The following is a 20,711-nucleotide window of genomic DNA, read 5'->3' on the forward strand; positions in this document are numbered from 1 at the left end:
CATAACATCATAGTTGGAGCTACAAACAGTACATATATGTTTAAAAGATCACTTAAAGAAAGGCTGCTTTTTAAATCCCCCCGTTCTCAGAACTGTTCATTTATGCTTACTCTGTACTTCTTGATAATTATGTTTGTGCTTTTTTGTTCTCATAACAACAAAACCTCAGGTTTGTAAAGGATGTGCTTTACCTCAGTTTAACTATGTCCTTTAGCTTTGACATACAATAACAATGTTCCTCTCCAAAGGGTCAGGTGCATTTGCCCTATGGATCTATCATGTCAATTTCCACAGTTTGCCTGGTTGTAGCCTGTCCCTATTTTGACTGTCAGAAACATTTTCACCCTCATACCCAAGAAATAATCCAAAATTGGACACTCCTCAGCTTCTGTTGACTTTACCTAAAGCCAACTTAAAAGCTGTTCTGTCACCTCTTTGGCATTAAGCACAGAAGCTCTATCTCAAAAGATCTCTCCAGAGGATCAAAAATTCTTGGCTTCTGATTGAACACAGGAAGGTTGTGCCCATAGAGCTGTGAAACCTATGTTAAAAGACCTGAAAAATGCATTCAGATTATTTGCAGGGCCTGCTGTCATCACACACTCCTACTGCTGTATATTGGGCATGTCCTGATTATGTGAAGAGGGCAAGAATGTGGTGCTTTTTTTCTTAAACAAGTGTACTTTGAGAGTAGGAATTTAAAGCACATACATGACAAGGGAGGAAGGTAATATCTTTCAACCTTTTACATTCCAAATGAAATTCCAAATTAACCCCAGCTTGAAGGTTTCAAAACCCAGTGCAGACAAAATCAATTTTAATATAAGAATTGTGTTTTCTTCTCTCTGCATCATGTGTGTGGTACTAGGATATCACCTGATAGTCATCTCATGGGATCCCCCCCCCCACACTTTTCAGTATGCTCTCAGATGCTATACTTTTGCCCCAAAGTGCACTACTTTAAGTTAACATTTTCATATATGCTTTCTTCAGACCTAGACGGCATTCACACTGCAGAAATAATCTAGTCTGATATCACTTTAACTGCCATGGCTCAGTGCTATGGAATTCTGGGAATTGTAGTTTGTTGTGGCAGCAGAGCTCTCTGACAATGAAGGCAAAACGTCTCACAAAACTACAATTCCCAGAATTCCATCGCACTGAGCCATGGCAGTTAAAGTGGTGTCAACCTGGATTATTTCTGCAGTGCAGATGCAGCCCTAGAAAGAAATACACCCCCATCGGGAGGTGAAAAATACACCTGATCCTGGATCACACTTAGACTGCAGCAAAATTACAGTGAGACCTTGGTCCCTGGACCACCACCCCCACCCCAGATACCAAACTGTGGATGCTGAAGTCCATTAAATACAGTGGCATAGTAAGATGGTGTCCCTTTTATAAGATGGCAGAAACAAGCGTTGCTTTTAGGAATTTATATTTAAAAATATTTTCAAACCGTGGATGCTTGAATCCATGGATAAAAAATCTGTATACACATTTTGCTGCAGCTACAGAGCCAGTGCTTTTGAAAGAGGATGTTATGAAGCTTACATGAACTAAGTTGCTGGATGCACAGAAATGTCAAGGTGGGGGGGGGATATTTCCCATTTCCCTCCCCTTCAGTCTTTTTTTCTGGAAAAATAGGGGGGGGGGTATTATGAAATATTTTTGTTTACAATGATGAGCAATGTTTTAAACAAGCTACAAGGGGAAAACATTTATGTAAGAGTATGTACAGTAGCCAGTTTTCAAAATTCCTGTTCTTGGAAGATTACTACACATGGCTTTTAAACCACAATTAGATCACATGACGATATCTCCAACCCACAGCTGCTGCATCTCTTGCCATCATGCAAGCCTCCAGGTGCAAAACATAGCTGCCAGGGCAGTTGCAATAGCGGCAGCCATATAGGTTCAGTGTCTCCTCTTCTCCCTCTGTCCCCCATTCCCCTTGCTATCTCCAAGCAAGCTGATTCCCTTTTTTAAAAAACCTATTTCTTTTCTTTCTTTTTTAAAAGAAACAAATCATAGTAGCAGGACTCCAGAAATGGGAGAAAAAGTGAAAATAGAAATAAATAAAAAATAAAATAAACCCAAAAGTCATGCTGGGTATGGCATAGGGCAGAGAGTCGGGGTTAAGAAGGAGTCAGGAAGAGAGAGTGATGGCAGCAGCAGCCCGACATGCAATTGAGAGGATGTACATAATTCTGTTTTCATTGACAAGTGTGATTGTGGTGAGAACCAGGCTCATGTGTTAAAGCTCTTGGTTTCCTTCTCTCGGTTCTTTTTATGGGAATGAGTGTATTATGATGGCTTGACACTATAGAAAACGAACAGAAACAAAGCAATTTTTTTCTGTTTTACTAATACAGATGGTTTCTGTTGTTACTGGGAATTTTTTGCTGTTCCTCAAACTAGCAAAACCAAAAAGATTCCGTATAGTCCTAATATTCCTTACATTTATTTGATCTGTTGAGCGCAATAAATGATGATGATGATGATGATATTCCTTAAATTTCAGGATCACGCATTACTATTTCTAATAAGAATTTTTTAAAGCTCAGTTTTTAATTATATTCTGAATAAACTGTGTACTTATCAAACATGATAATTTTATGCCAAACCAAATTACATATAATACATTTTATACTGAAAAGTAACTAAGTTGACTTTTCAATCTGTAAATGGTGTTAATACTGCATTTTTCAATTTCTCTCCCTGCCAATTCCCCCCCCCCCAAAAAAAAAAAAACACAGGAGGGGAAATCATTTTTCTCAGGGCTTCAACATTTCCAGAAATATTACATTTCTCTGGATACATGGTCCCTGATGCAGTGGAAATGATATTCTGTGCACTTGATACTACAAAGGCATTTAGGCAACAGTCTCTGCAGCAAACGCCTAAACTTAGAATCTAATTATTTTTTTTAATAGAGCAATTTCTTTTATGTCGTAATCTCCTTGGATGCTCTTTCACAACAAATTTAAGGCTAATTGTACAGTCAAGAAGTCCAGACTTTTCATCTGAGCAATCTGCTTCTTTCTAAACATCTTCTTTGAATTCCAGAATATTAATTACAATATTTTGATCTGTCATGTGATTTTAAATTAATTGTGCTTCATTAATTTCTCGGACACTGAGTAACCATTATCAATTCACATAGTGCAAAATACTTACCTACTGATCCCTTTGTACACAGTTGAATTAGAACCCTCACTCAACTTTTCCAGATTTAAGTAGGATGAAGTATTTCCAAATGGGAGACTTTTTCTTTGCTTAGATAGGAGAAGAGGGAAAAAATGGGGAGAGAAAATGGGCTTAATGTTAAATATATTATGAATCTTTGGGCTCAAGCAGAAACCAAGTCTTATTATCTATTGATTCACAAAAAAGAGAATGGAGAAAAAAGGGGAAATACCTGTCATTCAATTAATTTGGTTTTTAAAAAATGATAATTTTTTAAAGTGTTACCCTACAAACTGATGTGAAGCTGGCTTACACATATAACAAGACGCTGAATATTTATCAGTTGTTGATGTCCAAAAAGAGAGGTGTGGGACTCAGGATCGCCTGGAAGTCTATCTGCCTAACTTTAATATCACCAGCTAGGCTGTATTTATCCAGAGTGTGTTAACTTTTTGCTTTGTATATGCTTGCAAGAGCTCTCTTCATAAGGCTGAATCCAATCACCAAAACAGGATCTGGACCTGAGTCCCACTACCTCAAACAAAACCCGAATTCCAGATTATAAATGTTTAAGAAAACTATTAATAAACGCAGAATGGTTCATTGTTTTCAGCTGACAAACAACCAGTCATACAAGACTTAATTGTTCTGACCTATGTCTGTACTCATTGTTTTTCGTACTGTGGAGTACAGGAGGATCTCTCATATGTAAATAAAATTTAAAAATTATGAAGGATCATTCTCCAGACTAAACTCAACAGGATTTCTCAGCAGAAAGATCAACTTAAAAAGTTTCTGAAGGCTAGGACTTTTGAAACCTGCTGCCTTAGAAGAAAGGCAAAAATCCAAAAGTGACAAATAAATAACCACCCTTCTTAAAACAGAATGGAAATTAAGATATGTTATTTTCCTTTTGTTGATTAAAAGTGGCTTTTCAAACTGCTACAGACAGAAGTTGGTTCAGTAACATTGTGGGGTGTTTTTAAACTCTGAAAAAATGCAGCCATCATACCACATTGTGACTGACGGCAAATAAAATTTGATACTATCTGTTATTCAAACCAACTTTCACCCTCTCCCATCAAGCCTTTAGGATAGATCTTTTTTTTCTAAATGAACAGGAAACAACCATTTTGAGAAGCTATATACCCAGTATGGGCCAGTTGATGGGAGGGAGACCAACTGGGGAATCCTTACCGACATCAAGCTTGCATTCTATGATGGAAGAAAAATGAAACACAGAATATAATGCTATTCAAATGGAGCTTTTTGTGATTCACTCACCCACGGGAATCCTACAGCAAAATCCTGCTCTTGGAAAGGATCACTGAAACGGCGTTGCTGTGTTCTTCTTGTTTTTTGTATCTGAAGTGTGTGGAACCATTGAGGCTGCAGTGAATTCACTGGCTGTGGCATTTTGTTTATAACTGTGGGCTGGAAGGGTGAAAAGGCAACCGACATCAAGACAAAGAGATATCTATTATTGTTCATGCCTTACTCCTATTTCCCTCTTGCTAGTTCTCTTACTCATTTTTAGCCCTGATTCAAGTGAGAATTACACATTATGGGGGAAACACAGTATTTCCTCATCAAACTTTTCCCCCTGTATTTCCTCATCAAACTGACATGGAGGTCATTGTAGCAAAGCCAGAAGGTGCTTAAATGTTCCCTTGCCCCACATAGGTCTAAACCTCATTGCAGAAATAATCCACTATGAGACCGCTTTAACTGCCCTGGCCCAGTGCTAAGGAATCCTGGGAATTGTAGTTTATTGTGGCACCAGAGCTCTGAGAAGGCTAAATGTCTCCCAAAACTACAGTGCCCAAAATTTCCTAGCACTGAGCCAGGACAATTAAAGTAGTCTCAAACTGGAGTATTTCTGCAATGTGTTTTGGACCATAATCTTCCCTGAGGCATTCCCCACCTAGACACCTCCTGGGGAGGCAAAGAATGACAGAGAAGAATTTTAGCAAGCAAAAATTCATGTGTCGGTAGGATTAAGCACCCCTTTTCATTTCTCATTTCACCCCTCTTAAGCTCCTTTACCATCCACATTTTAAATTATCTCAACAAGTGCTCTACTCTGTTCTCTTGGAGATGCTGCTGCAATTGACAATGGACAGCTCTTACAGGGAGGCACAATATATCTACGTAGAGATTAGGAAAGGGGCAATAGCCATATAAATCTGTTGCTGCAAAAAGCAAACAAACAAAAAAACCAGCAGAGTATTAAAGAGTACTATGTTTTATTTGGCATACATGTTTGTGCACTGCAGCCCTCTTCATCAGATCCATGCAGTGAACTAAGGCTACAAATTCAGGCATCTCACGCAGCAGTGTATGCCAAATAAAATATCTTCTGGTGCCACAAAAATATTTGTTGATTCTATGTGGCGGGTGCACAGATACATACCATTATGGGCAAAGAAAGTCCATACACTAAGAAAGTGTACACCCTTCTTTTCTTTCTTAAAAACAAGCATCCCAGCTTTACTTATGACCATCTAATAAAATTTATCATCTTACTTTCTCTGCCGCTAAAATTTACTCTGGCTTTTTTGGGATGATAACTCTGAGTGAGGGCCTGAACAGACAGGCCACAATAAACCTGCTTCGGGTCACTTTGGAGGTATGCTGTTTAAATGACAAACACATGTTAAGAGGCCAGAAGCTGTGCCAAAGCTGTGCTCTGCTCCTTAGGACCAGAGCATGGCTTTGGCATGGCTTCCAGCCTCTTAGGACTCATGCAGCATTTAAACAGCATACCTCCAAAGTGACCCGAAGCAGTTTTATTTTGGTCTGTCTGTTCGGGCCCTGAGACTCTAACCTGACCATTTCCCTGGCTTCCGCTCCACCAAATGCATCTGAGGAAGCAGACTGAAATCTACAAAAGTTCGTGCTGCCAATTTCTTTCTTGCAGTTAGTCTCTATGTTCATTTCCTATATATATTCCATGAAAAAAAATGACCCTTGTCCCATTGGTACTTAAGGTCTCAGACATTTGCAGAATGCTACTTACTTGCAAAACACACTCCTCTCGTTTGGGCTGGATATTGTCTTGTTGTGATGAGACTTCTGTCTCTTCACAGCAACATTTGCATCTAGGCTTGAAAATATTTCCACACAGGATGTCTCCCATGTTTTCCTGCCCTCTAACTGCTTAGTTTTCCCCCTCGCGCTTTTTATCTTTTTCTTTGCCAGAAACTAAAAAGGCATGAATGTTCATATGATTTGCACGAGGTCTTTGCTACAAATGGTCTCATGACTCAAGAAACTTCCTAATGCCTCATCTTTCAAATTCATTTTGTGCAGCTACCTTGGCTTGTAATAAACATCATTTTGAACGCTGCCATACCCAGAATTGGCAAACAAAAAACTGAAGCTTGTTCTTAATAATTAAGTCATCCTGAAGCCTCATGGGTAGTCTTTTTTCTTCAGCATCTCTCTTCCAACAGCCCTACTACTATCTGCAAAAATTGTGTTGCCAAGTGTGTGTCACTGTTGGCCCTACTTATATCCATGCATTTTTTTTTATCCACGTATTTAAGCATCCATGGCATGAAAATATTTTAGAAAATATATAAATTCCATATAGCAAGCCTTGATTTTGCCGTTTTGTTTAAGGGACACCATGTTTTTAATGGGACTTGATCATCCATCCACAGATTTTGGGATCCATGGGGGTCCTGGAACCAAACCCCAGCAGACACCATTGTAGTTTGCATCACGTATACTTGACAAACCACCATTTCTGTTCCAGTTCTCTTTTGTTTCTACAGTTTTAATCTTAATCTTGTTTTGATCCATCATCTCAACCCATTTAATATTTTTTTTCTGAACTTTTTCTTCACTTTCTTTCCCTGAGCAATCTACTACTACTGATTGGGACTACTATACAGAATACCCCATATCTCTGTCATTCATTGTTTTAATAGTTTAAAATGGCATGTTATTATTATTGTTATTATTATGCAAGAATCATTGTACTGTTTTGGGAGGGAGGGGACACTGGGATGTATTTTTATAATTGCTTAATGTATTTTTATTGCTCTTTGACTATTATTTTATGATTGGGGGAGGGTTGGGATATATGAGATTGTTTATCATTGTGAATTGTTATTCTTATGGTATTTTATTGTTATATTTTGTGTTGTAATCCGACTTGATTCCCTCAGGAAAAAAGGCGGAATATAAAATTTATATATATATATATATACACACACATACATATATATATATATTTGAAAAATATATTAATTATTTTTCCCTTTAAGTTTATATAAATATAAACTGGCCATGAGATAGTTTATATCTCCCACAATAGAGTCATTGTCCATCTGACTCTTTGCCCCCTCTTCCTATAAAGACCTATTATTTTCATTGTCTAATATTCTCTTCACACAACGCGTTTCGCGTTAGTTTGTCCCACGCGACGTCCCGTACGCGCGGCCGCCGGCCACAGAGCTCTCCCCCCTCCCTCTCCCTTTTTCGTCTCCGCGGGTTGGCCCCGCCTCCAAGAGTGAGGAGCCCCGCCTCCTTTCCTCCTCCTCCCTCCCTCCCTCTCTTTACGTAAATCAGCTGATTTGAGCGTCCTTAGAAGCCGGCGGGGATCTTGACGGTTAAAGCGAGAGCGCGTGCTACCAGGTAAAGAAGAAGAAGGGGGGGGCACCCAGCAGGGGGAGGTGGAGGGAAGAACAAGGAAGGAGCTGTGTGCGTCACGAGCGCGGGCGTTCGAACGGCCAGCGTTCCAACTGCCAATTAGCGTCTCGCGCCCCACTCCCTCCCCCCCCGCAGCAGCCCCTAAATGGGCGCGAGAACTTTACTGCGGGGGTATTATAAACTTCAGTCACGTGGTCAAGACGGTTGGGCTCGCGCCCCTGGGGGGACCGGTTTGAAACCCCGTCGGTTGGAACAGCTTCTGTAGCCTCTCGCCCCATTTCTTTCCTTGGCATCCCAGTCCTCTCTCTCTCTCTCTGGGATGATGTCATCACGTTTTAAACAGTAAACAACGGCCAAATTTCTCTGTCCTCGTCTGAGGGGGAGAAAAAACAGAAAGCAAAACGCCTCCTTGTTTTCTATGTATACATTAAACTTTAGGACACATGCCCCAACCTTAATAAATAATAAATCAATAAACCTTAATAACTTGGTCCTGGAGCGAGGGGGCCCATGTCCATTGACCTCAAAATTCTCAATGCTGAAGTAGTGACCCCCAGGGTTACCTGTTGCTCTCTTGTTCTCCCCGCTTCTCTCGCGTCCCTCATAAATAATGCTTGCTCCTAGGAGGCCCCAGAGAGAACCAGGGTAGTGATACACCAATGGGCCCCAAACTCTGCTCTTTAAAGGATTTTGGACTTCAACTCCCAGAATCCAGCCCTATTGGCCAACATGGCTGAGGCTTCTGGGAGACGGAGTCTAAAATCTCTACTTAAAGGGCACAGTTTGGGGACCACTCTCTCAGCCTCAGGGGATGGCAAGGGCAAGAGCAAGGGCAAGCCTCCTCTGAAGAAACTTGGCAGCAAAACCCCATGACAGGGTCACAAGGCTTTCATGGCCGGCATCCATAGTTTTTTGTGGGTTTTTCGGGCTATGTGGCCATGTTCTAGAAGAGTTTCACCAGCATCTGTGGCATTGTCATCTTCAAAGAATAACAACAACAACAATACAATAATAATAAAACAACAACAATAATAAAATTTATTTCTATCCCACCAAGATCAAGGCGGCTTACATCAAAAACATGTAACACAATAAAATAAATCCCATTATCACCCCTTCCTTAAATCCACATAATTACAAACAACAAACACTGTAAAATACCATTAAAATCATTTAGAATAGTCATAACAGAGGCAAGAGGTCTTGGGGCGGTCATTCGGACAGTCCATAACAGGGGGCCTGGGTCTGTCAGTCAGGGAAGGCCTGATACTTGAGGGGTCCATCTAACGCTGCAGAAATAATCCGGCTTGACACCACTTTAACTGCCATGGCTCAATGCCATGGAATTCTGGGAACTGTAGTTACAGTTCCAAGAATCCCATAGCACTGAGCCATGGAAGTTATAGTGTCAAGCTAAGTTATTTTTGCAATATGGATGCACCCTTTGACTGGTGTGTGCCCCCCTCCTTTTATTTACTTAAAATGAAAAAAACAAAGTCTGGCAAAGTGTCAGTGTTTGGCAGTAGTGAAAGGCCTTTTGAAACAGACCTTGTTTCACCTTGAGGCTGGGGGATGAAGTTTGCATTTTGCTATTGCTTTATTCTCACTAGTAGTCACACAGCAAGTGATATCTCTGTCCCTGAAGTGGAGTGGGGTCACCCTTTTGGGGACGGTCTATTTGTAAATAGAGAGAGACTCATTGAGCAGATGACTTGCCAGATGCCAAGGGGCATTATATATTTAAAAAGGCAAGATTTTTTCTTTCATTTAGAGGATGGAACACCAATAAAGACCAGGGAGGAACTTTAGCAGTAAAACCAGAAGTCCTGAAAAACTATGTTGGTGTTGGTGATATTACAGTGAATTCAGTTCTCCAGTATAAATCCTTGTGTAGTGGCAGTGGCACACATTCCCAGCACTCGAGAGGAAAACAGTGGCAGCATTAGAAAACGCCAAGATTTGCAGAACTACCTAAAGCATCTTTATGGGATACTAAAGTGAAAGCAGACCATGCTCAGAGCTGATGAAATACGGACTGACTTGGGAGACTGGAACAAACAGGAGTAGCCAAGTCAAATGTTGTTGGCTGGAAACTTGAACAGGACTGTTGTACATTGTACCATTTTGTTACAGCTCCCACATTATAAAAAGGATGGAATTACAACTTTGCTACACAGGCAGCCCTCCATTTTCGCAGGAGATCCTTTCCGGACCCCCCTGCAAAAATTGGAACTCACAGATATTCAAGTCTCATAGACTTGAATGGGGTGAGAATAATGGAGGTCACGCGTCCATGAATAATCAAGAGCACAGATCTTAAGTACGCAAGAAAGGAGGGGGTGACTATATATGCATGCAAGGGGATCCTGTAGTACCTATGAGACTGTGCAAAAGTGGTTGTAGCATAAGCTTTTGTAGTCTTGGACTACTTCCTCAGATGCATGGAGTGGAGTACTGCATACTGATATTTCAGACTAACATGGTTATGTCTCTGAACTCTGTGCTGTCAATGGTCCAAACCATACTGCAGAAATAATCCAGTTTGAGAGCACTTTAACTGCGCTGGCTCAATGCTAGGGAATTCTGGGAACTGTAATTTTGGGAGACATTTAGCCTTGTCTGTCAGCGAGCTCTGGTGTCACAACAAACAATAATTCCCAGGATTCCCTAACACTGAGCCAGAGCAGTTAAAGCAGTCTAAAACTATTCTTTCTGCAGTGTGGTTTGGACCTATGTTATGTGTTCTACTGATAATCACTAGTATAATAGCTGTTTATATGGCCCTCATTAGAGCTTGGAAGAATTACTTTTCTGGACATTACTCCCGGAATTCCCCAGCTGCCATAGTCAACTATCTTCTATATAGGATGCATCCACACTGCTGAAATAATCCAGTTTAACATCGTTAACTGCCATGGCTCAGTGTTGTGAAATCCTGGGATTTGTAATTACTTGTGACACCTGAGCTCTTGGTCAGAAAAGGGTAAATGTCTCACAAAACAATAATTCCCAGAATTTGATAGCACTGAGCTGTGGCAGTTAAAGCAGTGTCAAACAGGATCATTTATTCTGTGTGGATGCAGCCATAGTTCACTTTCATCTGGGTTTTGGAGCCAACCTTTGAAGTCAGTCATCTCAGTATTTCTTTAGACATACTAGGCAGTGGAGACATCACATAGGTCCTTGGAGACTTTTTTGCTGGGTTGCAGTCCACAAAAGCTTATTCCAAATAAAATGTGTTAATCCTTAATGTGCCACTAGACTTTTTGCTGTTGTTTTTGCTGCAACTGACTACCATGGCTTCCCCTGAGGAAAATTATTTTCCATAAGTAATTGAATTAGATGTGAAAAACATTTTAAGTGGCAGCCAGGTGGCTGTTTGACGTGGTTCTCGGGTCCCATAGTAGTGTAGAGCTTAAGAGCAAGGACCGGCATACTTCACTTAACAAAGCCTCTGATAGCAAAGCTGAGAAGAGGGGAGAAGAGATAAACCTGCATCATCAGGTTCCCCCAGCATGTTCAAAAAAGCATAGATCTGTATGTTTGGCCACTAAAATGGAAACCATAGGAAAAGCAGAATCTGGTGAAAGAAAGAATAATGCCTGAATGCATTTTGGAAGAAAGCGTTCAAATGGAGTCTAGAAGGTTCAGAATGTTTTTGTTGACTTATGTAAGGTTTTACCTGACCCAATTGTTTCATTTCACTTGTGTATGTTGTTAGTTTGATTAAAAAGTTTGCTGAAATATTGAACTGCTCTCCTTTTTTGTTGCACAGGAGCATATCCTGTTCTTTCCACGTTATATATGAGACCTTGGGTGTCTAGTGCTTTGGTGATTTGGCTAGTTTTACATGATGAAGAATTGGGGGGGGGGGGGGGTAGGGTTGCCATTAGTCCGGACCTCCAAACCGGGACAAATGTAGGACAAAATTTTCAAATGTAGGATTATTATTATTATTATTATTATTATTATTATTATTATTATTTGGTCCTACATTTGAAAAAGAGCCTCACTGAGGGGAGGATTCCTTCTCCGCTTGGGCTCCGTTGCAAGCAGCCCAGGTGGAGAAGGAATCCGCCCCCAGGGAGGCTTTCTTTCCGCCCTGGGCTCCGTTTTTGCCAACGGAGCCCAGGGGGAAAAGAATCCTCTCTGAGGGGAGGATTCCTTCTCCGCTTGGGCTCCGTTCTCACCAAGGACGGAGCCCAGGCGGAGAAGGAATCCTAACCTCAGGGAGGCTTTCTTTTCCCCACCTGGGCTCCGTTTTTGCCGGCGGAGCTCAGGCGGGGAAAGAAGTCTGGCCTCGGCAGGCGAGGCTTCTTTCCCTCCCTCAGCTCCAGCGGAGCCAAAGAGGGGAGGGAAGCCCCCCGCCAAAGGAGAGAGGCCTACAGAGTCCTCTCTCTCTTTCCCCCGCCACCGCTGTTGCACACTTTGCAACAAAGCCCGGGGGTGGGGGAAATCCCGGGGGCGGGGCCAACCCGGGGCGGGACCGTGCGGACCCGCCCAAAACCGGGAAAGTCTCGCCCACAGGCGGGATATGGCAAGCCTGGGGGGGGGTTTCAATTGTTCTGGAGATTTTCCTAAGTTTCTTGAGGCTTCCAACACCCCATCTAACACTGGCCCAAACCTCTTAATGCACTCTGACTATTGAGAAAGGAAAAATCTAAGGAGATTATCACATTCATTTTAAAGTGACTTGTTCCTGACGGGATATAGTCACCTTTAAATTTAAAAGCGAGTGTTATCGCACTCAACTGCAGCTGGGTGAGTGCAACCTGTATCCAGCGACTCTTCAAAAACGGGAGCTTGCCATTTTTGAAAAGCTGCTGGATAAGCACAGCTAGGATGCGAGCTGCAGATGGGTTGCACTGGCCCAGCCGCAGCTGAGTTCGATAACACCCGCTTTTAAATTTAAAGGTGACTTTATCCCATCGTTTTATTAGTGATAAGTCACTTTAAAATGAATGTGACAATTTCCTAAATTTCAGGCTAATTTTCAGACTGGCAGGGGGCAACAGCTAGCTAATAATAATAATAATAATAATAATAATTTGTTTTATTTATATACCGCTATTCCAAAGATCATAGCGGTGAACAGCAAGTAAGCTAATTAGCTAAGACCTCCAATCACCCCATGCACATTCATAGAGTTTTAACCCTACTCCTTATTGGCAGGTGAATCACATCTCCCAGAATTTCATTCAGCATGTTGAAGGATGTCGAGTCGTACAAAGTATACAATTAAAGCCAGGTTTTAGATGAAGAATATCTAATGAGTTAAAGGATGGAGATATAAAAGCTGAGAGAAGAAAACAGGTAACTTTCAAAAATTACATAAGGTTGCAATCCTGTACTTCCCTGAGAATAAACATCATTGAGACTTAGGGCCAAAACAGATGGCCCCGAAAGTCTGGCTCTATGCTGTCTTGGGGGCATGGCATCAGACGCGCGATGCCCCCAAGCCGGACTGAAGCCACGTCGGCAATTATATGCCAACCGGTTGCTATCCAGCTTCGGGACATGATGTTTAGACACCACTCACCCCGGAGGCAGCAAAAAGCCAGTTCCAGCAGCAAAAGGGTGTTTTTCCCCTCCTATTTGGGGTAGAGGCTGGCTGGATTAGGGTCGCAATGTGCAGTTGCTGCGGCCCCCACCTGGATTCCTCAGGGGCGGCTTGAAATAGCCCCTTCAAGACCGTCTGTTTCAGCCTTTAGAGCAAACTGTTATGCAGGTCTTTTTAGAAGTAGCCTAAACTAGATAGTTTAAAAGAATCTCAAACTTGTGAGGAGTCAGGAGCACACAAGATGTTCAGCAATTCTGATGCTGATGATTCAAATGGACTCAGTTTGAGTTGGAGAGGAAACGAAATGGGAGTGCACTCACAGATGAGTGTGCCCTCCTAGTCTTTCCTTACAAAGCTACATTACTATAATTGCCTCTCTGTTGTCTCTTTTCCCCACTGGTAACATCTGCAGGTTTAGACAATTTTGATGTTGTGCAAAGGGCTACAGAATAGCACCATGCTCTCTGTCAAGAAAGAGACATACACATTGCCTCTGGACATGAGCATATGTCACTAATAAAATTCCAGCCAACATGTCCAACACATAGGCAAAGAAGCACCTGGGGATTTGAGAACGTTGGCACATTTCAGCAAGCCAAGAAAGAGCAGTAAAAAGTGAAATCTGCTCCTATTAAAGAAAGCCATAATTTTAGCTCCTATATATGAAATACACTTACAACAGATCAGCTGATTTATAATGAAAAATGTAGGCTGCTATAACAGGTACATTGATACTTTTTTTAAAACATTTTATTCCTGGGCTTAAGTGTGTAATAGGTGTAGTGAAGCTGTGGAAATGGTGTTGACATTAGCCAATTCAGACAGGACTTACATATTAGGAATGTGTTCAGAATCACAGATAGTGATAGTGTAGAATGGCAGCAAACTAGGTCCTGATACTTTCCTTAACTTTTAATGAAATTATTTCACATTTTATGGTAATACATACATGAAAAATGACTAGATTAAACTCACTAGTGAAGAGTTCCTCATTTTAAAAAAAGCCATTGGAGTTGCCCCTTACATTATAAGGTTTAGGAACCCTTGGCCAGCCAGATGTTTTGGACTGCAACAGTTCCTACCATTTGTTGCTGTTAGCCATACAGTGTTGCATTAATAGGTATTTCTAGCCAAACATCTAGAGGGACAAAGATTTCCCACCACTCATCTTATCCTTACTGTTTGCACAAGTAAGGAAACTTATCTATTAAATTGCAGGGAAGCCACATTGCCTTTGGATGTGGCATATATTTATGGTTGCCCTGTGTGTCTATTTCGTGGGGAAGCAAGAGAGTGCCTCCCCCACCCCACCCCACCCCACCCCAGAGGCATTTTTTTGCTCAGATCACCAGACTCCAGTGTGGGGAAGAGATGATACTTCAATACTTTCATTATGTATGTCATAGTAGGGAGTTGACAGTTTCATTGCTTTTCACAGTACTCTTTCTCACTTTGTGAATATAGTTCTTCCTATGGACATAAAAGTGAGAAGCCACTCTTTGTTTTTCGCAAAATTATGTATGAGAGTTCTCATGAAATAGAGAGGGTGCGTATTTAAAAGAATGTGTTTTCTCTCAGAAAAGAAAGTGTCCAATACACATAATTCTTTTCTGCATCTCGGAGCAGCCCTTGTTGGGTCCTTTGATAGCAAGTTATAAGAGTGATGCTGGCTCAAAAGGTCCAGCTATTTCATAAACATATCATTATGAAAAATGGTTTTGTTTTAGCAGTGTAAAGGCCTTTCATGGGATCTGTGGGCAGAGCAAGTCTCTCTGCTGACCTTTTGTTAGTGGTTTTGGGTTTTTTTAGGTTTGTTGTTTGAACCTTTTAGCAGTTCTGAGCCTGTATGTGCAGCAGCCACTAAGTTTGTTTTTTGCTTTTAATGTAGTGGTTTTCAAAACTGCCCCCTTACTTTCTGAAAGGAGTGACTTGGTGATGGAGTATTCTCATTGACTGATGGACTCAAAAGAAGAAAGGTAAGGCTGTGTTCTACAAACATCTTGAAACTACCAGGGGCTTTTCACACTATACAGCTGGAGTGCTATGATTCTGCTTCAACTTCCATGACATCTTTCTACAGAATCCTGGGATTTGCAGTTTAGGGAGGGGCATTTAGAATTTTCAGCGAGGGAACTCTAGCGTCTCGCTTGACTACAGAACCTAGGATTCCATAGGATGAAACCGTGGCATGAAAAGTGGAATCATAGTGCTGTAATTGTGTGTTGTGAAACAACCCTGAGAGTATGTGAATCTAAGACTCGTAGTCAATTTGGCCAATTCCTATCACAGTGCTACTCACATCAGCTTCCATATTGTGTACAGCTAATGAAGAATACTGGCAATAGTCATATTGAATGCTTCAGACTCGTAGTGACCAATGCTGAGGTCATCTAATAATGCCCTTAGATTTCCTTGAACTGATGTTTGATATGAAGGGTCTGGTCACCCTTCCAGATAGTATTTATGCAATACACCTCCATTCTTAATAATGAAGCATAGAGTATTTGTCCTGTGAATATGATTTATTCTAAGTCAGGTGTGTTCAAGCTCTAACTTGGTGTAGATTTATATGTTTTTATTTCTTTTGCTAAATAGTTCTGCAGACCAAGAAGGTGAGAGAGGTCTGGCCTATATATGGCAGGCTGGTTGCACTTGTCCAGCCCCAGAAAGACTTCCAGGTTGGAGTGCAAAGATAGTATTGCAAGCAGCACTTGGCGTAAACCATGGTGTGCTTCTATCAGAAGGTAAGTAACGTTAAAGCAGAAAATCCAAATAGAAAGGAGAAAATTCAAATAGACTTAGAGCAGAGCGATTATAGAATATTAGTCCAAAAGAAAATAATTGAAGAGGAAGAGGAGGATGTAAAAGAGAAAGAATGAAGAAAGAGTGAATGGAAGATAAAGAAAAAAGAGAAAGAGAATGAAGAAATAAAGGTATAAGTAAAGGTGTAAGTATATGAAAGTCTAGTGACTTTGTGAATAGGAGTTTAGGGGTTTATTAATGTTAAGAGTGAATGAATGTTAAAATAAAGAGTGAATGTTAGGACTCCTTCTCAATTAGCACTTTTCAATAAAAATGTATCAGCTAAATGTTGGCACTGTGGTGAATCTAAAGCCTACCTGCATATGTGGTGGGATTGTCCGTGTGTTCAGAAGTTTTGGGTGAAATGATAAGAGAGATTAATAAAATTATAGGCAAGGATGTTCATTTGAGCAAAGAGAATTGTATAATATTAAATCTGAAGAAAAAGGGAATGAACAATAATGAGGAGAAAGTAGTAAAGTATATATTTAAAGCAACACAAGCTGTGATAGTATCAGGACAGAAAGTAAAACTTGGAATTTGGCCAAGGTAGATATGTATTTTGCAGATACCTTGCTATTTGATATTATTAGAGATAGAAGATTAAAATATACTGGAAAAGGGAAGATAGAAGCTTGGAACTTAGGTTGGGAAATCCTGCTTGTGAAGGTTAAAGGGAATACATACAATGAAGTCAACAATGTAATCAAATCCTTATCTCCCATATTGAATGTAAGTTACTAATTGTAAATAGTGGATTGATTCTAAACTCTATCAAGCCGTACAGGAGTGGGGAGGGGGAATGGGCCATATGCAACACTGCTTGTATATATGTTAAGATAATTTAATACAATTTAAAATATTTTAAAAAAAAATAAAAAGAAAAAAAGAGTGAATGAATGTTGAGATAATGATTGTATATGTGGTTTATGTAATGTAATGAATTTTTTAATGTTTTAATGAAAATAAAATTAATAAAAAGAAAGTATGCAACATTACTCCCTCCCCCACCATTGTTTGTGCACTCTTAAGGAAAGAGTACGCAAAGAGATCTTGTAGCACCTTTGAGACTGAGAGAAAGAAACAAGTTGTTAGCATTAGCTTTCATAGACTCGAGTCTTAATTCCACAGATGTAACAGATGCTATGTCTTTGAATCCCAAGAAAAGAATTTCCCCACAACTATATTTTATGGCTTAGCTGAAGGATCCTGCTTTGCAGTCATGTAAATTTGTATTCTAAACCAGTGATAGCTAGCACATTAGCTGCCCAGTTAGGGATTAGTTGGATCTTGAAATTATATTTTTGTACTACAACTTTTGTACTTTACTGTTAATGTGGGTTTTTTTCTTTTGCATCTTAAATAAATGTGATAGAATTGAACATGGCCTGAATAATTTTTTCTTTGTTTTAGATGGCGAGGTTTACAGTTTTGGGAAACTTCCATGGCGAGTTGGGCTGGAAGATACTTATATCAGTTGTCCCATTTTGGAAAAGACTTTAAGTGGTCAACATGTTATTATGGTGGCAGCTGGCAGCTTTCACAGTGGAGCAGTTACTGAAGATGGTGTCGTGTACATGTGGGGGGAAAATTCTTCTGGTCAATGTGCTGTGGCCAACCAGACTACTGTGCCGGAACCAAAACCAGTCAGTATTTCAGATTCTGAAATTAATCACCTTCTGCCAATACGGATTTTGCAGCTGGCATGTGGAGAGGAACACACTCTGGCTCTTTCACTAAGCAGGGAGATATGGGCATGGGGAAGTGGCTGTCAGCTTGGCCTTATAACCAACACTTTCCCAGTGACCAAACCTCAAAAAGTTGAGTACCTGGCAGGGCGAGTTGTACTTCAGATTGCTTGTGGGGACTACCACAGCCTGGCTCTTGTTCAATGCCTCCCCATCCAAGATGTAAAACCCATCCCAGAGAGATGCAATCATTGCAGTCAGCTCCTGATTACCATGACTGACAAAGAAGATCATGTCATCATTTCAGATAGCCACTGCTGTCCTTTGGGAGTAGTTCTGGCTGACTCCCAATCAGAAAACCACCTTTTTTGCTCCTCGCTAGAAACACTTGGTGTGAAGAGTACAATCAGCAGCCAAAATGAGGATTGTCAGAAAACTGTTACAGAAGACCAGACACTTGCGGTTACTGATTATGATGCAGCTAGTGTTTTTTCAAACAGTGATGGACAGGAAGACAGTGGCATTTCATGTCCAAGAAATCTTTTGGTAACTGACAAAACAGCAGTGAACCAAGATCCTGTGAATTTTTCATATCATTCACTAAATGACAGCAGGGAGAAGCAAAGTGATCCACGACCTGAACAGGTACCCATATTCATTAGGCTGTACTGTACAGTGTGCATCAAGAGTGTCAGATTCTCAGAATTGTCAAGAATGTGATGTTAAAGCTATGATTCTGAAGAATATATATTTATAATATTCCCTTCCCTTTAAGAATGTAAGCCTAAAGATATACCGCTAATGTAATCCTTTAAAAATAAATAAATCTATAATCCTATCATGATAGAAATGAAGCAAAAAAAGGGAAACAACAGAGAATTAAAAGCTAGTTCTAAAAATTTAAAACTTAAGTACTAAAAGACCTGAGCAAAATGAAGAGCTTTTTATCCTGCACCACCTCTACTCAAACCAGTGCTGGGCGAACATTTTGGAGGTTACATTCCAACACCAGAGCACCACAACTGAAAAGGCTTTGCCAGAAATAAATCCCTTATTTAAAATGGCCTTTTTCACATACTAGCAGATATAAACAGATTATATTTTTTCATGCTCAGTTTCTGTTCAGTATAATTGGTGGCTAAGAGAGCAGAAGCTTGATCATTTCCTCATCTAGATCCAAACAGAAAGCCAAATATTCAACAATGATATCTGCAATTATGGTAGTTTTGGTTATTTAGGCTGCTTCTGTAACACACTAAAAGGAGTCGTGTCAATTTTGACCTTTATCTAATGAAAAGAGCAGTGTCAAAGCAGTCTATTTAGGATATCTACTCTTGACATGTATTGTGAAGGTCTTTCCACTGTAACAAATAAAATTAGGCTGACCCTGCCTATAATGGTGCATTCGCAATGTTGCTTTGTGAAGGAGATTTTAATGTTCCTTTCATCTTTATTTACAGTGCAGTGTCTTGAACCATTCCCAGTGTAGGACAAAGCTTTTTTTCTCATAGGGCTCCAGAGTTGCATGTGTACAATTAGACATGTGCAGGGCAAACCAGTTCTTGCTGAGTTCTTCTCCTCCCTGCCCTGCCCAATTTTGGCCTCCAGTTGATAACTAAGCTCAGTGTTCCTTGTCAGTTAATTCTGGAGAGAGATTGGAATCAAATGCCTATTCTGCAGAGATACTGGGTTTTGTCTCCCTCTCCCACAGTAAAACCTACTTACATCTAACATCTCTAATTCCCCATACTTTGTTTCCTGGAATCAAAAATCTTGAAAAGGAATTTCAAACATTTCTCTTGAAAAATACTTTCACGGCAAACATGTACCCGTGGTGCAGCAGAAGGTCAAAGCTTATAAAACTGCTAAAAATTCCTAGATGTTTCAGATTATAAGATAGCTATGGCTATCCTGTATGTTATGCTTCAGGGAGAGTTCCAAAGTTGCATATGAATGACCTGCAGACTCACTGGATCATTGCTGGGTGTGAGGTGATCTAATGCACTAAAAGTTCGCATTGGATCTTTTCTGGTGGGAGGCTTATAAGATGTTTGGTGCTTGAAGATGCCCCTGTTTCTAGAGACTTGTTTTTTGGGCATGTGGAAAATGACATTTTCCTGTGTCACTTTCTTAATTTAAGTTTGGAATATATTCCTTCTAGATGTACAGTCAACCCCCTTTCTCTCTATTCAGGAGGAGGTCAAGACAAGTTTTAAAATATGGCTTTGGATAAGTTTAAATGTTTTCATTGTTTTGTTATATTCTTATATGATTACTGCTTTTTTTCTTGCTTTTTGGGGGTGGTACATTTCCATGGTGGGTTTCAGAATGGCTACCTTTCATAGCATTGTTGTGCCTTCTGATGTGGCCAAAGTACACAGTCTCAATTTAGTAGTTATCTTGGGCCTGGGACCAAGAAATGGTGGCCTGCCGGTGCCTGCTTTTGCTCCGCAGGGATGGCGCAGCCCCCAAACGGCACACCGTCACTGCGGAGGAAAAAGAACCCGGTATTTATAGAACTTTGTAAATAAGTTTATAAATTAATAGATTTATATTTTGATTGTATATGTTACTTTTGTCACGCTGAATGAAAGCAAGCTTTGTTAATAAGATATGTTTTTATAATAAAATAAATAAATAAATAATAAAAAGGGGGAAAAGAACCTGTTATTTCCAGGTTCTTTCTGCAGCACCGCAGTGACGTCACAAGTGAGCCATTGGTGCACTCACGACATAGTATGTTGGTAGAGGAAGTAGAGCCATTATGGTGCATCAGACATCACAGATACATTTAAATAATGCTACACTTTGGA

General features: G+C 40.4%; 2 protein-coding genes across 11 annotated transcripts in view; one reads left to right on the plus strand and one right to left on the minus strand.

Annotated features, from left to right (window-relative positions):
* LOC149313594 (cyclin-dependent kinase 15-like) overlaps positions 1-7,949 on the minus strand; it is a 76,690-nt gene extending 68,741 nt beyond the window's left edge. For 2 of the 3 annotated variants that reach the window (XR_016280844.1, XM_089519396.1), the window contains exons 1-3: positions 6,209-7,296; positions 4,474-4,623; positions 3,181-3,278 (exon numbers count right to left, since the gene is read on the minus strand). Coding sequence is in view for 2 of the 3 variants with exons in the window: in XM_089519396.1 (XP_089375522.1) it covers positions 3,181-3,278; positions 4,474-4,623; positions 6,209-6,328 (368 nt within the window). In the remaining variant the exon portion in view is untranslated. Of the gene's footprint in view, positions 1-3,180; positions 3,279-4,473; positions 4,624-6,208; positions 7,297-7,758 lie in introns of those variants that run through there. The other variant, XM_089519397.1, reaches the window with a different exon arrangement.
* Positions 7,753-20,711, plus strand: part of ALS2 (alsin Rho guanine nucleotide exchange factor ALS2) — a 70,112-nt gene continuing 57,153 nt past the window's right edge. For 2 of the 8 annotated variants that reach the window (XM_089519388.1, XM_089519393.1), the window contains exons 1-5: positions 7,753-7,833; positions 13,021-13,161; positions 15,297-15,384; positions 16,004-16,152; positions 17,624-18,543. In XM_089519388.1, the coding sequence (XP_089375514.1) occupies positions 15,365-15,384; positions 16,004-16,152; positions 17,624-18,543 (1,089 nt within the window). In that variant the 5' untranslated portion in view covers positions 7,753-7,833; positions 13,021-13,161; positions 15,297-15,364. The other 6 variants (XM_089519387.1, XM_089519392.1, XM_089519390.1 and 3 more) reach the window with 5 other exon arrangements.

This window comes from Sceloporus occidentalis, unplaced genomic scaffold (assembly GCF_023333645.1).
Source record: "Sceloporus occidentalis isolate IW3139 unplaced genomic scaffold, rSceOcc1.0.p SCAF_4, whole genome shotgun sequence".
Taxonomy (NCBI): Eukaryota; Metazoa; Chordata; class Lepidosauria; order Squamata; family Phrynosomatidae; genus Sceloporus; species Sceloporus occidentalis.